The sequence below is a fragment of the Thermobia domestica genome, chromosome 1 (assembly GCF_964235325.1).
Source record: "Thermobia domestica chromosome 1, izTheDome1.hap1.1, whole genome shotgun sequence".
In the NCBI taxonomy this organism is placed as follows: Eukaryota; Metazoa; Arthropoda; class Insecta; order Zygentoma; family Lepismatidae; genus Thermobia; species Thermobia domestica.
This window is the reverse complement of record NC_137454.1, coordinates 395,376,911-395,393,404: the sequence shown is the minus strand read 5'-3', so window position 1 is coordinate 395,393,404 and position 16,494 is coordinate 395,376,911. Positions and strand designations below refer to the sequence as shown.

At 35.8% G+C, this 16,494-nt stretch overlaps 1 protein-coding gene across 2 annotated transcripts in view; it reads left to right on the top strand.

The window, feature by feature from the left end:
* Tusp (WD40 superfamily protein Tusp) overlaps positions 1 to 16,494 on the top strand; it is a 320,891-nt gene that overhangs the window by 2,651 nt on the left and 301,746 nt on the right. The window contains exon 1 of one of the 2 annotated variants that reach the window (XM_081732675.1): positions 2,238 to 3,079. The exons of the other annotated variant lie outside the window; for it this stretch is intronic. Within the exon in view, the coding sequence (XP_081588801.1) occupies positions 2,984 to 3,079 (96 nt within the window). The 5' untranslated portion in view covers positions 2,238 to 2,983. Of the gene's footprint in view, positions 1 to 2,237; positions 3,080 to 16,494 lie in introns of those variants that run through there. 2 annotated transcript variants of the gene reach the window in all.

Here is a 16,494-nt window from a genome sequence, read left to right as displayed (position 1 = left end):
AGAAAGTTAAATAATGAATTACGAAGAGAAACAGACAGAGCGAGGGAAGAGTTTTACAAAAGAAAATGCGAGGACATAGAAGAATTAGAAAGCGTTGAGAAATATGAGGAAATGTACAAGGAGGTGAAATCTATGGAATTTCGGAGGAAACAAGGGGGTATTATGATGGCAGTAGAAAATAAGAATGGGAAGGTAGTCAGCGAGAGAAATGAGGTCATAGGAAGGTGGAAAGAATACGTTGAAGACTTATATGAGAGTAGGGATAGACCGTGTAGCCTAAGTGTTGAAGTAGAAAATGAAGTAGGCGAGGATGATAAAGGATTTAATATTCTTCGGGATGAGTTTGAAAAGCTATATCCGAGATTAGGAATGGAAAGGCATCCGGAATAGATAACATACCAATCGAATTCATTAAAAATATAGGAGACAAGGGAAAGAAAGAATTGTTGCGACTATGCAATGAAATATATGAAACAGGAGAATGGCCAAAAGACTTTCTGAAAACGATCATGATACCGATGGCTAAGAAATCGAACCCAAAGAGATGTGAGGATTATAGAACTATTAGTCTCATATCTCATGCAGCTAAAATTCTGCTCCGAATACTGAACAGAAGGTTATATGGAAGAACAAATAAAGATGTTGAGGAGGAGCAGTTCGCGTTTAGAAGAGGCAAGGGCACAAGAGATGCTATTGGATTATTAAGGGCGATCGGTGAAAGATTTATTGAAAAAGGGAAAGAGGTGTATGTTGTATTTATTGATCTAGAAAAGGCTTTTGACCGTATGAATTGGGAATTGTTGTTGGGAGTTCTAACAAAGATAGGGTTGGAATGGAAAGATAGAAGACTCATAAGAAACTTATACATGAACCAACAAGTAAGTATTAGGATAGGGGAAGAACAGACGGAAGAGAGTGTAATTGGAAGGGGAGTTCGACAAGGATGCTGCCTCTCGCCAACACTATTTAATGTCTATCTAGAAGAGATAGTGAAAAAGAGCCTACATGATGATGATGGCATTTCGGTAGGAGGTAGAATGATTAGATGCATAAGATTTGCAGACGATATGGTGCTTCTTGCAGAATCTGAAAAGAAAATCAATAAAATGTTAGAAAAAATGAGAAAGGGCTTTGAAGAATATGGGATGAAAATAAATGTTAGAAAGACAAAAGCCATGGTGATTGGAACGAAGGGGTCTGTGTCAAATATAAAAGTAGGAGGGGAGAAAATAGAACAAGTGAATAGTTTTCGATATCTGGGTAGTATTCTTAGTAATAACATGAAGCGCGAACGTGAAATAAAAGCAAGGATAGGAATGGCGAAAGAAGCCTTTAGGAGGAAAAAAAGTCTGTTTTGTGGGACCTTGAATAAAGAGTTGAGAAAAAGACTCATAAAATGCTTCGTGTGGAGTGTTGTACTGTATGGGGCGGAAACGTGGACATTACGTAAAGGTGACAAAAATCGACTGGAAGCCTTCGAAATGTGGGTGTGGAGAAGAATGGAAAGAATTAGTTGGGTAGAGCGGAAAACGAATGAGAGAGTGTTAGAAATGGTGGGTGAGAAAAGAACACTTCTAGATATTATTAGGAAGAGGAAGAGAAACTGGTTGGGACATTGCCTAAGAAGAGATTGTATCATGAGGGACGTCCTAGATGGTATGGTGGCGGGAAAGAGAGGGAGGGGCGAAGGAGACTACAATTAATGGATGATATTAAAACGGAAAGATCATACGCGAAGACGAAGAGGTTAGCGGAGGACCGTGGAGCATGGAAGCTTCTCAGCTGTGGCAAGTGACCTGCCAATAAAGGCAGAATACCTATGATGATGACTATGCAGGAAATAATCGTGCGATAAAATAATCAGTAAACAAATTTTCACATACGTATTATTTTCTACAGAATTTTGTTATTGTATTAATATAGGCCTATCTCTGGAGAATTGATGAACAAGAGCAAAATGAATTGAAAATAATCAGAATGCTCTGCTGCCTAACAGGCTCGTATAATAAGCGAGAAAACTAACAATTTACCTTTTTCGTTTACGTAATGATTCATAGATTTCTCAATTTGTAATTGTTTGTATGTGTATATTGTTCGAGGTAGCGTATTAGTTGTCAATTTTCAAATTTTGTACGTATACTGTTAGCGTAGGAAAATACGCATAAAGATCCTACTTTTTTCGTACGCGATCCGATGCGCTTTTATTTTCCTGGATAGTTACGAATGTGACCAAAAGATGGCAGTGTTAGAAATCAATACATTGACAGGGCGACGTGACATTACTAGAGTGTAAAAGGAAGAACTCGTAAAAGAAATACCTTACTACGTAAAAATTTGTTGATGTGAGAAGAATTGTTTATATGTTGTTTATAATTTCACATTGATAGAAAAATGTTGAAAATAATGAATGTGTAACTTTGTGGTTCCGTAAGTGCTCCGCGGGGATTCTGCAGACGATACAAACCTACTAGTGTGTAGTGCTGGATCTCTGTGTGTAATTCTAGACGAAATTAAGAACTATAAAATTTGTGCGTTTCATACAACGTATTTCTTGAAATATTTTATAGCTTATACCAAGCTGTACCGTGATGTGACAGGGTAGTTAAGAATAAAAAAATGAACTAGGAAGTAATTATATACGTACTATACGTTATTGCTAAGAAAATAATTGTGATCAATAGTAGTAGTGTGTTATTTTCAAGAAAGAAAAAATAATTGAAAAGAAAATAATGAAACAGACGTGAAATATACTTAATTGACTTGCTGTGAAATAATATACATGATGGTCTGTCGCGTGTTAGGTGAAATAGGTTAGGCTGTATGTCATAATGCATTTCCGTGAAAGACGACTAAAATAAATCATGTAATTCAGTAAAATAAGCTGCGTCATGTGCCTGTAAACTGAGAGTGACTGTCAGTTGGTTTTTTGAAGTTCAGCGTTCTTTATGCTGAGAGAAGAAAAGTAACTAGTTAAGTATTGGCTATGCACTTGCACTTTGAGCGGAACACCAACGCAAAATGTGATTGTGCTATCCTGTCGCTAACATGGATGGGAAAAGTTCCTGATGAGTTGCCGGAGGTAAGTTTTCAAATTGCTTTCACCATTTATTTGTTTCACAGTTTTTGAGGTGGGAGTCTTAACAAGTTGTACGTTTCATTATGTAGTATAAATACTATGACCAACCTGGGAGACAACTTTATCACTGACCACCTTTTGTCATTAGCACCAGGGTGGATTGATTTAAATCAGTCTGATTTAAATCAAGATTTAAATCACTTGATTTTTAAAATAAAAATCGTTGATTTAAATCAAATTCCGAAATAATTTAAAGTGAAAACAAGTAAATTCCCGTTTCTGTTCTGTTATTTCGTTTATGGAAGATGATAATCATAATACAATGAGAATAAAATGTACAATATGTACAGCATATTATGAAAACAAGTGTCATGCAGAGGATGATTAGGGAAAATCCCTTTTTGAACGGGTAACAGGGCAATCCTGTTTTCTTCTCTTCGTAACATAGGGTTTATATTGTAAATCGTTAACTATTCCAACGGGGAAATCACCATCGACATTTAAGACGAAGATTCTTTTGTGTGCGCGTCTATATATTTGTTCCCAGATAATAGGGTGTATTTAGAAGTGTCCTATTCCCTCTCCGATTTTTAAGATTTTATAACTAGGCAAAATTCATGTATTTCATGCCTCAAGCTAGTTACAATTTCCTTAAAAATATGCCCCTGCCAAATATAAGTAACTTTTGTGGGGGGAAAAAAATGTCACTTTGATAAGCGTTGCTGTACTTTTTCCTTAACGCTTAACCTTTTAAATTATATCACCTATTTTTAGGTGATAGGATAAAATCTCCATTATTCGATTAAAATAGTACCAATAAAGCTTTTTACTTCGTTTTTTCAGGACTAAAGGCATTGTAGAGCACGTTACATATGCTTTCATGCCTCTCTGCGTCGAGACATAGGATGTGATGACATCATAAATTTAAAAAAAAATATTTTTGTTGTGCCTATTTTTACTATTTTTTGGCGGGCCTAAATTTTGCATTCAGAAGACTGAACTCGTTCAGTGCACCCTTAGTATTTTTCAGATGATTTCAGATCTCTGCGTGAAAGTAGGGGGGGAGGGGGAGCAGAGAGTCAAAAATGTAAAAAAAAAAAATATATATATAAAAAAATGGATATTTTTAACAAAAAATAGCTTTCTTCGCGATTTTCCCGCCTAAGATCTAGACATATGAATGGTACCATCTGGAAGGCTGTTCTATTCTGAAGAGAATGATGTACGAACCATGATCTTCGGATAAATAGGGATGTCTCAGGAAACTGTTACCTGAAGTCCTGTTTTATACGGGAATCTGGGGTATTTGGGGATGATATTTTTCGCGGGCTTACTTTTGCATCTAGAATTTTAAAATTTTGGACACTCACTCACTGCACCCCTTAGTATTTTTCAGATTTGTTTCAGATCTTTGCCTTTAAACAGAGGCGGTACAGAGGGGTAAAAAGTAAAAAAAAAAGGGGGATATTTCTTAACAGAAAATCCCTTTTTTCGTGATTTCCCAGCGCCAGATAGCCTGAACGATAAAGACATTTGAATGCTACCGTTTGAAAGTCTTGTTTTATTCTGAAGAGAATAATGTACAAATCATGATTCTAGGATAAATAGGGATGTCTGAGGAAATTTTTATATTACATCCGGGTCATCTGGGGTATTGTGGGGATGTTTGTAGGTCATTGTTAAATATTTTTCCTGCTCTTACTATTCAAGATAGAAGGTTGAAATTTTGTACAAATATTTAGTACACCCTTAGTATTTCCCAGTTGATTTTGAGATCTGTGCGTTAACATAGGGGAGTCGAGAGGGGATCAAAATTTGAAAAAAAAAAATCAGAAAAAATCCCGACTTCTCAATTTTTTTTGCTTCAGGGACATGATAGGCAAAACGTGAATGTTACCGTTTTAAAGGCTGTACTATTCTGAAGAGAAGGAGGTATGAACCATGATCCTAGGATAAATAGGGATGGTGCTTGACTGAAAGTCTATAATTTACCAAAAGAAGCCATAATTTAAAATCGTTAAGAAACATTTTTTGGGACTGATATAGGTTAACGATTAGGAATTAATTCAAAATTCAACCCCAATACTTTCACTTAAATGGCATAATTGGCATTTAATACTAATTCGTAATGCTTTTTCTTCAGTTCGCGACTTGTATTATACGAAGAGAAAGATTTGATTTAAATCAAAAGAATCGATTTAAATCAAAAAAATCATCAAAAATGATTTTTTTAAAAAAAATCATGATTTTTTTCCACCCTGATTAGCACACACTCAAAAAGACTTGAATGAAAGTGACGCAGATATTATTTAAGAATAAAGATAAACATGTAGAGTCTGGTTTTAAACTAGCTGTGTTTGAAATGGATTACACCACTACGTGAAGGTTTTAAATATGTTCCCCATAATTTTTGGGAACAATTACAATAATACAGTTTGTGAACTAATATTACAGATTAAGGAATCGTTTTTAATACTACGAATAGTTTATGCTGTTTTCTTTCTCCTAACTCTTTTCGTACAGGACAGTTAAAACTATCATAACCCTCAAATTTCAGTATCGTAAGAAAGATCTTGATAAGAAACGTTAGTGCTTTTTAATAGCACTTTGTAAGCGTTAAAACTCAGTGGCTTTGTTTGGCATAGTTTTGGATTTGAAGGCCAAAATTAGATAAAAACACAATGTTTACAGGCAAATTAGGTTGATACGGAAGAGGGAGTGTGCTTACTAGAAGGGATCCAGAAGCACGTAAAAAACACAAAATTTAAAGCAGAAATGGATGATCCAAGTAGGCTACTTACACTTAACATAACGTAGCTAAATCTAACCTAATATTAGTAGAAATAAGTGAAATCCTATAATTTTTTGGAAAAATATGCTGGATACGTATACTAACATAATATATGTTACATAAACTAACCTAAGCTGAATTAAACTTACCTAACCTAAACTAAACTAACTTAATGCGAACAGAAATTACCGAAATTGTAATCTTTTTTTCAGAAAAAAAAAAGCTGGACCCCTTCTGCTAAACATAGGCCCGGAAGGGTAATTACGATGCAAGCGATAATAATTGTAGGGTCTACTTCCACTTAGCTGAAGAGTACGTCATAATGTAAGAATACAAAAAATGAAACTGTTTGGCATTCTGATTTCAAGTATGGCGATATCAAGATAAGTACTACCCTAACCTATCAAAAATACAGAAAATAGACCGAGAAAATACGATTTTTAACCAAAAATTCTGGCCTCCCAAATGCAAAATTATGCCAATTGTTTTACTGAATGTTATTATTCAGTTACTTATGAAAAGAATAGAATAATTTTTATTGTCATTAAATGGCGTATTTTGTAAAGACAGCGTTAATTATATACAAAGAGAGGAAAGATCCTTACAATTCATAATTAATACGCTACAAATACACATAAACTAAAATAAATGGAGGGAGGGAGAAGAACTCACGATATTGTGGCTCGGTATTACAAATGAATACTTCGGTTACAAAATTACTACCGTCTCAATTAGAGTATATGAAAACAGATTCGACGATTATTGGGAACAGTATTCCAGAAATCAAAATTTCTTTTTCCTTCCTTGACATTTTTTTAAATCACGAAAAACACTCGCTAACGCTCGCTCGGTAATACAATGTGCGTTAAATATTAACCTTTGGTATAGAAAGGAACCAACCTAGCTGCTAACATATATATATATATATATATATATATATGGGCTAACAGGTAAGTTCTCAAAACCGGAATCGAAAGATTATGTCACTGAATCGAATAATAGTAATAATAATAATATAAATGAAATGGCCGAAGTAAAGACTTACCGAGGTATAATAATAATACAATAAGGTACGTTTAATCAAGCGCACTTTTTAGTGCAACAGTGTAAAATACTTGTGCATTCAAAATACATAAACCAGAACTTCTGAGTGAAACAGCTGTACCACATTTTGTCCGTTGCTTCTGAAATGCCTTAAATGCGGGGGATGACTATATATACATAGAACATGCCACATAATAGTATCGTTATTACTTTAAATTTAACGAATGGAAAGAACGAATGGTTTCCTTTTAAATAGACTCTTTTTCTTAAAGAAAGAAGAAACAAAGTTTACCCGGGTTCGATTCCCGGCGGGAGCTCATGTGGTTCGGATTCCACGTTAATCAGTAGGTCCACGTCTCATATAGCCTCACTGCTGAACGGAACGTCAAACTCAAAATCAACTCAAACAAAGTTTACTTCCGTATATGATGTCCATGTGTCGACTGGTAGTGTGGAAACTATAACATCAACTGTATTCTATGAGATGCGGTGTCTTCAGATTTGGACTCATTTGTACACTTTCTCTAATTACTATTTTTGAAGATTTGAATTGCTTCTTCACTATTACTTGCTTCTGCCGTAACTTACCGTCCTAAAATCTAGGGAATTTCCATCGTGTTTCCTTTATTCTTTCTTTCTAACACTGATGGTATGAGACATAGATTCAAAGATTAACGTTTGGTTGGGGACCATAGTGGCTCAATAGTAGCGCACTCACCTCTGGTGTGAAGAGTCCTTGGCTCGAACTCAGCCAAGTAAGTTTGTGGTGGACAACATCGTGAGTTTTCTTGGGTTTAACTTTACAATGCCCGCTTCAGCTGGTATACTCACTCAGGAATAAGAAATTACAGTGTATTAATTTTATGAAAATGGGTCAAAAATTACCCAACCTTAAGCTAACTCGTTCCTACCCCTACCCTACTTATCCTTATGTTACTGTTTAATTTATAATATTTTTGTCAATAACCTTAGGCATAAATGCGTATAGCGGTTAGTGTCCTTTTACTCATGATAACAGTTAAATGATAATTTGGTAGTATATGTGAAAGAAAAGAAATTCAATGTATGTGTTTATTACAAAGATTGCTATAACGTTATTACATATATGCAGACATGATACTATTAAATATCAAATATTAAATGAGCTCAAGTAGTCTGCAAAGTATTACAACACTAATTCAACATTCAATAATAAATTTAGCTTTAAGAGCTGTTATCATTGAGGCCTGCCAGGAGACTGCCAGAAGAAATTACTTCTTCAAAGAGACTGATTATTCAAAAGGTTTAAAACTTACTTTTGACATTAGGAGGTCTCTCTGTCAGCTCGATATAGACCATCATCCTCGAAGCTTCAAAGTCCAATTGCAAGTGCAAGATGACGGCAGATGAGAAGATAAATAAAATTCCAATTTTTCAAGCTTTTATACTAGTTTGAGAGAGTGAAAATGTGAGAAACAACCTGTACGTAATCAGTCCTTGTAACTTATTTTCGTTTTTTTTTTTTTTTTTTGAAAGTTATTTGTCTTGTGACGTCTGACGTTATTTTTCTTCAGTACAACACTAATGAAATATTCTTAATTGTACACTCATATACAAAAGTTTTATTGTTTTTTAATATTTCAATAATTAATTAAGCATAACATAACTCTACTCTACCCTACCCTAGACCCTTTTAAAGCGGACCTAATTATCGATGCGCAGTATTGTAAGGTTTTACCCCTCTTGGATTTCTCCCGTGTCCTACCATGTTCCTAAACCGGTTATTTCACAATCTTTCACTTTTTAAAATCATCCTTTACAATATATACGAAGGACGTTAAATTCAAATTAATTTTATTTTCACTTCATGTCAGATCGTAACTACATTATCTTACATCAGAAATCCTTCAACTTGAGTACGAGCCTCCGTTTCTACATTTTTTTTAAATGATTATTATGACACTTAAAGATCTTCCATTTGTATCGCTTTAAACCTTTGTTCTCCGTGTAATTTATGACTTCAGTTTTTCTGAGGATAAAACCCTGAAATAATTTAAGGATTACATTAAAAACCTTATTATGGTATTATTATTATGGCAGTTTGATGTGGAAATTTTGTTTGTCAGGGTCATTTAAAGCTTGAGAGATTTCATTTGATATACCATTTTATTTAAGCGATCACGAAAGGATTTCCAGCGCCGTGCTCTTCTTCTGTTCTTCTATTTACCAACAGTAGTAGCTACATTACATAATAAGCAACGAGGTCATGTGGTTCGGATCCCACATCAATCAGTAGGTCCTCTCTCATGTAGCCTAGCTGCTGAAAGGAACGTTAAACTCAAAAACAACTCAACTCAAGTTAATAAACAAGGTCCTCAGCACCGTCAAATATTTTTCTTTAAAATTTTACAGAATGTGAAATATGTTTAGTATACAATGACTCTGTTGTAGGGCTATGGTGTCATCCGTAGTGGAGCTAAAATACGGTTTTTGTGTTATGTAAGAAGCACTCGGAGTAGATTTTGAAACAGCGTTCCCCAACCGGTGTGCCGCGAGGAAATCGAAACAAAATTATTAATTCTATAGCAACCAAATTACAGGACATAGGAGAGAATGTATATTTTTGTATTTCACATTACTATGAATTTCTACCATGGAAAAAATTACTGTAATTGTAATATATTATTCTATATCTATTACTGTGTAGCAGACAGTATTTCGGCTCGTACACATTTCCACGGTTAGCTGCTATGTTACGCGTCAATTGACAGTCATATTAACACCGAGAAATGGAGGATTTGTACGGTACAGGTCAAGTGAACGTTCGTAGAACACTCATTCGCACGTGAATGACAGAACAACACTTTGTTCAACAGGCGTGTTTTGACTTCGACGCATCGCAAGCTGTGTGATTGCGATAATATGCACCGGTTTTTGGTTAAAACAGCAAAGTTAAAAGTACAAGACATTTGTTTGCTCGTTCCTTATTTAGTGATCTTCGTTCTTAGTGAAAGGTTGGACACAGTTTTCGAATAGGAAAGCGTATTTTTAAAAATTTCAGTCCTATATTTCATTGCAATTGTTCTCTATTTTAAAAAATAGAATAAAAAAATATGCATAATGAAATCGCATAGGGGAAAACCAGTGATCGAGCTTTCATCTCTGTGACAAGGAGATCAGTAATCACAGAAAAAAATTACCATGATATTTTATATTTGCAAATAATAATAATAATATCTGTGTGTGCCGCCAGAATTCAAGTTACACCCGTAGTGTGCCTCAATTTGAAAAAGGTTGGGAAACTCTGTTTTAAAACATATCTTTAAATACTCATCTTCATATAAAAGAAAACTTCAGTACGTCGAATCACTGGCGGATTCACGGGAAGTCCCCCCCCCCCGAAAGACTACTTTTTATAGATATTTCTACCTAAGAACAAGTAGCAGTGTCACGTGAAGATTTTTTTTGTATGGCATCATATTTTCTCATTGAAACCGGAAGTGATAGTTGATTTTTACCACTTCCGGTTTTAGTAGACATATTAGACTGGAGATGGAGTATATTGTTGAGATACTTATTTGATTACAGAAAATCGCTTCGCACTATCTATTACCGCCTGTACTCTGGTTCATAGACGTTTAAGATAGAAGATCCTGCCTATTCTTAGAACGCAAAACCGATTTCCCTCTCCCCAAATAAAATATGTATTCTCGCTACCTCTTATCGATTTTACTCTTGAGAAATCAATATTGAAACTGGAAGTTGTTAAAGTTCACGATGGAGATGAAATGTATTCTTGTGTGGTTAACCAATCCATTACAGTTTTTGCTTTATAATGATTAACGTTAAAACTGGAAATGGTTTACTTCTACTATTTTCGGTTTGAATATCAGCTGTATCGACGAACTCGGATGGTAATTTTGACTATCAAGTAGTTCTTCGGACTTTTCCTCTCGGACTCACGGACAGTCAGGATAGATTTATAAAGGAGTCGTAGTAAGCCCTAACTCCTTAACAAAAAAGGAAAAGAAACGGAAACCAAACTCACTAGAAATCACAGTCATCCTGTCGCCATTGGTTAGCAATCGCATAGCTAAATGGGGAACAGAAAACATAAGTCACTTCACGGACAAGTAAATGCAATCTCAAGCGAAATAAAATGAAATCTTTGAGTTTTCCACGATTATGCCGGTTAGGCTAATGGAGACTGTGATTATGAGAAATGAATGAAATGAAGAGAGTGGGAGGAAACGGGAGAACCCCGAGAAAACCCACGCACACGGTTTTGTCCACCAGAAAGTTCACTTGGTGGGAGCAGGGTTTTGAACCCGGGACCCTAAGCACCAGAGGTGACCGCTCTACCACTGAACCACCGCGGCCCCGCAGTCTCAAGCGATGTAGAGCCAAGTGTGTATACATACATATTACGAACATTGAACATAACCAAAATATTTGCTAGTGGGTCTATAGGATACATGACGTATAAATAGCAAACACTCACCTCTGTATCCTGATCAAATATGATATTTTTTATATGATTCCCATTCTCTAGGATGATCATGATACTATCATTATATTAATTCATGCACTATAGGGAATCACGTGCAGCGGTTAAGTCAGAACACTGCTCAAAAACTCTAGGCTAGAGTTTCCCGTGAAGCGGAGTACATATTGCACCTCACTCAGGGTACGATCACCGGAGTTTCAAGAAAAAAGACGAATGCGGTGATCTTTGAAATATGGAGATAACTGTAAATCTTCTAAACAGAGAATACTTAAAGTTTGTAACTTGAAATCATGAGCCAGATGTCATAATGTATCAAAATAAGTTTATTTTAATTAAAGCTTAAATACAAGGGTGAGTACTGTCTAGTACAACCTTGTGAAATGAATCAAATAGCGGTTATACGTGTTCCTACAACAGTAAATAAATACACGAATCACAATTCGTTAAGATGCACCAATTAGCACGTTTCCTTGTATTACTCTCCCCAATATAAGTATAGGAAGTGTTATAGAACGGATGTGTCCGTCACTGAACAGGTATCAGAGATTCAGAGACAGTGTATTAGACCTCGTTTCTATCCTTTTTATTCTGTTGAGGTTGTGATGAGGATTGAGATAAATTTAATAATTCAATTTACAAGATTATTCATTCATATCATGGTTGTCTTTCTTTAGCTGCTTTCTGTCACCATGTCAAGACAAGGCGGAGAGGGTTTTTTTTTTTTTTTTTTTTTTTTTTTTTTACAACTACACATGTCTCATACACATTTATACTAAATTGTATAATTTACGTTAACACACGGGTATCGTAACGGATGAGTGATACTGTTCACTCATTGTTCTGTAAATACAGCTGTAACTTCCTATTGTATAACAAGCGTGAATTAATTCTCTCTCGAGAAGTTTTTACACTTTAGACCAAGGCAAATAATATTTTGCCATGAATGCTCAACTACTACATCAACTACTTCTGGGAGTGAACAAAGACTTCTTTTTCTAAAACTTAGAGATAGTTGATGCATAACTGTCATACTGCCAGTCAATGGTCTACGCACTTCGCCTTCGTACTCTGTTACGTATGATCCCGGCGGGAGCTCATGTAGTTCGGATTCCACGTTAATCAGTAGGTCCACGTCTCATATAGCCTCGCTGCTGAACGGGACGTAAAAACTCAGTCACCTCAAGTCTGTTACGTATGAGTAGGGCGTCTCTCAAAAGTTAGATTTTCATCATCCAACGTAAAAGGCTAGAAGGAACACGTTACCAGATTCCAAACGGAAATCTATTTATCTTGTCATAAAGTTAAGGTCAGTTGAACAAAAAATTATATCTATGGGGGGGAGGTTCAATACATCTATGTATAGTATTGAACCTGTATTATTCTGCACCCGAAAAGACGATAAGTAATTGTTAATTACTGCCACCTGTATCATAGAACTAGATTATTTTTATAAGAAAACAAAGAGTACAATGAGGTGTAAAATCAAATCTTCAGGCTACATCAATAATTTCTGTTAACCAAGGTTGGTTGTGTACAAACGTTAGTCCAATTACGAAGGTAGGTGGGTGGGGAGTTCGAACCCGGACGACCCCTTGCTTGGGTGCACCCCTCATGCCAGCACCAACCGACAACTATAATTTTGTTCCATTGCTTTTACTTGGTTCCACTACATGAATGCAGTATAGCATCTTTAAATATAAGTCCGGGATGTTTTTCTTCTATTTTCATTGTTATTACATAGTTTGAGAAATAAATATTACTCTCCCTTCTGATCTAGTAGCTACTGCGCGCACATGTGCTACGCATGCTCCTGGGTTCGATTTCCAATGGGAGAGCATTAAACATACACATTGTGTCGGAAAAGTAACGGAACTTTTTTTTTTATTTACAGTAGCTACTAGCTCCATCTACTGAAGATATCGGAAAGCTGGATATCTGCTCAAGAAAACGACACCACAGTTATGAGAACCGGTCACAAAAACAGTGGAGCAAAGAGCCAATATTAAATTTTGTTTCAAGCTGGGTCAAACATTTACACAAACATTAGAAATGATAAAACAAGTGTATGGTAATGAATGATTATCTCGTACACGTATGTTCGAGTGGTACAGGCGATTCCGGGACGGTCGTTAGTCCAAAGCCAGGCAGACCGAGAAACAAAAATCGCTATGAGTTTGTGGAACAAGTACGTGAAATGATCGCCCACGATGTGAATTCGACTGTGAGGTGGATGACTGAGGAGTTAATACAACGAAAGACATGAATCACGAAATTTTGACAAAGGATTTAAAGAAACGTAAAGTCTGTGCTCGATTTGTTTCGCACACGGTAACTGACGACCAAAATCTTGCTTGCGTTGAACATTGCAAAGACCTGATTAAAATAACCAGAAGGAACAGAACATTCCTAAAATCGATTGTAACTGCTGATGAGACTTAGTGCTTCAAGAATCACCCACAAACAAAACGCCAAAGTATTAAGTAAAAGTCTCCAGGTTCTCCGAAAGCTAAAAAATTGCACTTTCAAAAGTCACGTGAGAAGACAATGTTGGTTTGTTTTTTACGATTCCAATGGAATCATACTTCGGGAATTCGTTCCACAGACTCAAACTGTTAATGGTTAATATTATCTGGGCGTTATGAAGCGTTTGTGGAAGAGAATCGTTCGCGAGAGGCCCGAGTATCGAGCGCCAGGCAGTTGGTCTTTATTGCATGACAATGCACCATGTCACGGAACCGTCGCAGTTCGTGACTTTTTAGCTTAAAAAAAAATCATCATCCGCATTCTCCTGATTTCACGCTGTATGACTATTTCCTATTCTCGAAATTAATATTTGCTATGGAAGGAATATTTTATGACAATATCACACACGTCCAGTGTGTCGTGACGAGGATCATTGAGGCGATTCCGAAAAAGGACATTCAAAACTCTATGCTGGCATTGGTTGAACATGCCCAGCGATGTATTAATACAGAAGGGAAGTATTTTGAGTAAAAAGAACTACAGTTGGTAAAATACCTAATTCGTTTTGTTTAATTTTAAAAAGTTTCGTTACTTTTCCGACATACTACCAGTATTATCCACTTCAAACTGTAAGAGCACGTCTTATGTAGCCTCGGTCCTTAAAACGGATGCTAAACTTCAACAAAGGAAATAAATAGATATTATTATTTGTACAGGATATAAATTGTTTCTGTTGTATGAAGTTAGAGTTAAGTTTTGTTTTGTTTTGTGATATAAGTTTTGTTGTTGTGTGGTAGGGCTGCTTTGTATGTGGTTGAAGAAGAATCGATCGGAATGAAAGGACCCTCCGGAGGACTGAGATTTATGGCATCGACCGGATCTTTTTCTTCCGCGTCGACAACTTAGCAGCTTTTGATGCCGTTCTCACCTGGGAACCGTCCGTCATCCATCCAATCGTTATTTTGCTTTGAATTATTTTTTAGTGTTCTAATACGCTGATATTGTCATGCAGCTAATCTGGTGAAATCAATATTCATTGAGTCTTACGACCAGAGCAATACTTTTTAAATAAAATTTATTGTGATTTCTTATTAAAAACTATATTTCTCAGAAATATATATTCCACTTTCTCAGCGGTTTAGTTGATTCATTTCCTATCCAGGACTTTAAGTAACTTTGTTACTTCCACTGTAAATGAAGATGCAAGGTTCCAAGTTACATTGACTAATGGCTTCTAGGCGGGGGTAAAAGTGGATCTGAAAAGGTGGGAGGACGGTAGGTAGCGGCATGACGCTACGCCGTTCACCCGTGTCTATCTTTGCCCATTTTAATTTTTTAGGAACTGGGGGGACGCTGTACATATATTTTCGAGGTAGGGGGACGGCGTTTCCCCGCACTTTCACCCCTCCTTCTAGGGAAATAAATCATTTTACATTTATTTTGATGGTGGGCATGATAACTAAGAGGTAAAATTACTTATCTCTGGTGCATTGGTTTTCTCGGAGTACTCCCGTTTCTTATTCCACTAATTCTTCTGTTATCATTTACTTGCTTTGATCATCGTCTCCTTTAGCCTAATGGGTATAATCGTGGGACGTTAAACTTAAAGATTTCACTTCATTTTTCATTTACAGTTATTTTCATGGAGATAAGTATTTAATATTAATTAAACCTGAGAATAGGCAAATTTTTCGTTATAAAGTAATGAGCAGATATATCGGGGTTAACCAATAATATATTTAGCATTTTCACTATCTCTCATTTGAGAGGTGTTCAAGTCAATCGCATTATTTTTGTTCACAGGTTGAAATTCGAATCGAAGGGTAGAAGTAACAACTGGCAACCGTGCTGTGTCCTGTTATTGGTAGATACAACTCATTTTGCATGCCAATTTGGTGAGCAGCGTTGCCAGACTACAAAACTAAATTAATATGGAAAACAATATTTTTAAAAATATAATATATAGATTGTTCTGTATTTTATAGTTTTGGATTATTTTATATAACAGTCTATATTCGATTTATATTTTACGAGTTTGTCTGATGAGATCTCAGTGAATTTGCCAAATTACAGCGTTTGTTATAACAATTTATTTTTCCAAACTAGATCGTATACATCAACACCATCTGTTAAAACGAATGAATATAGTGGTTTAGATGTATGGCAAAGAAATCCAGCTACTAACGCTCTATATTAAATGAAATAAAATGCAAAATAGGATATCGAGCATGACTCGGCATCAGACTGGAATGAACATCATCAAATGTCGAAGGACCGGATTAGCCTCAAGTATCCGATTGATAAGAGCATACTATTGAGATTTGTGATGTCTTTGAATACTTTAAAAACAAATCATTTCGTTTCACCTGTTTCAGCATTATCTATCAAATAGACCAACTATAATGAATAGCCGAAAGCTGAAGTTAATAGAAATAATCATTACATACGGATATTTACACATATTTTAACTTCCCAACGTGCCAGTGCTTGTCGGGAGACCATTATTCAAGATGGCGTTCAACAGTGTGATCATGTACACAGAACAGCGTATGTTGTGATAGTTTTTAGTCAAGAAGGGCATAAAAGCAGCTCAGATGTACACAAGACTTCAGTCCAGTAACGTGTGGTGCTGTT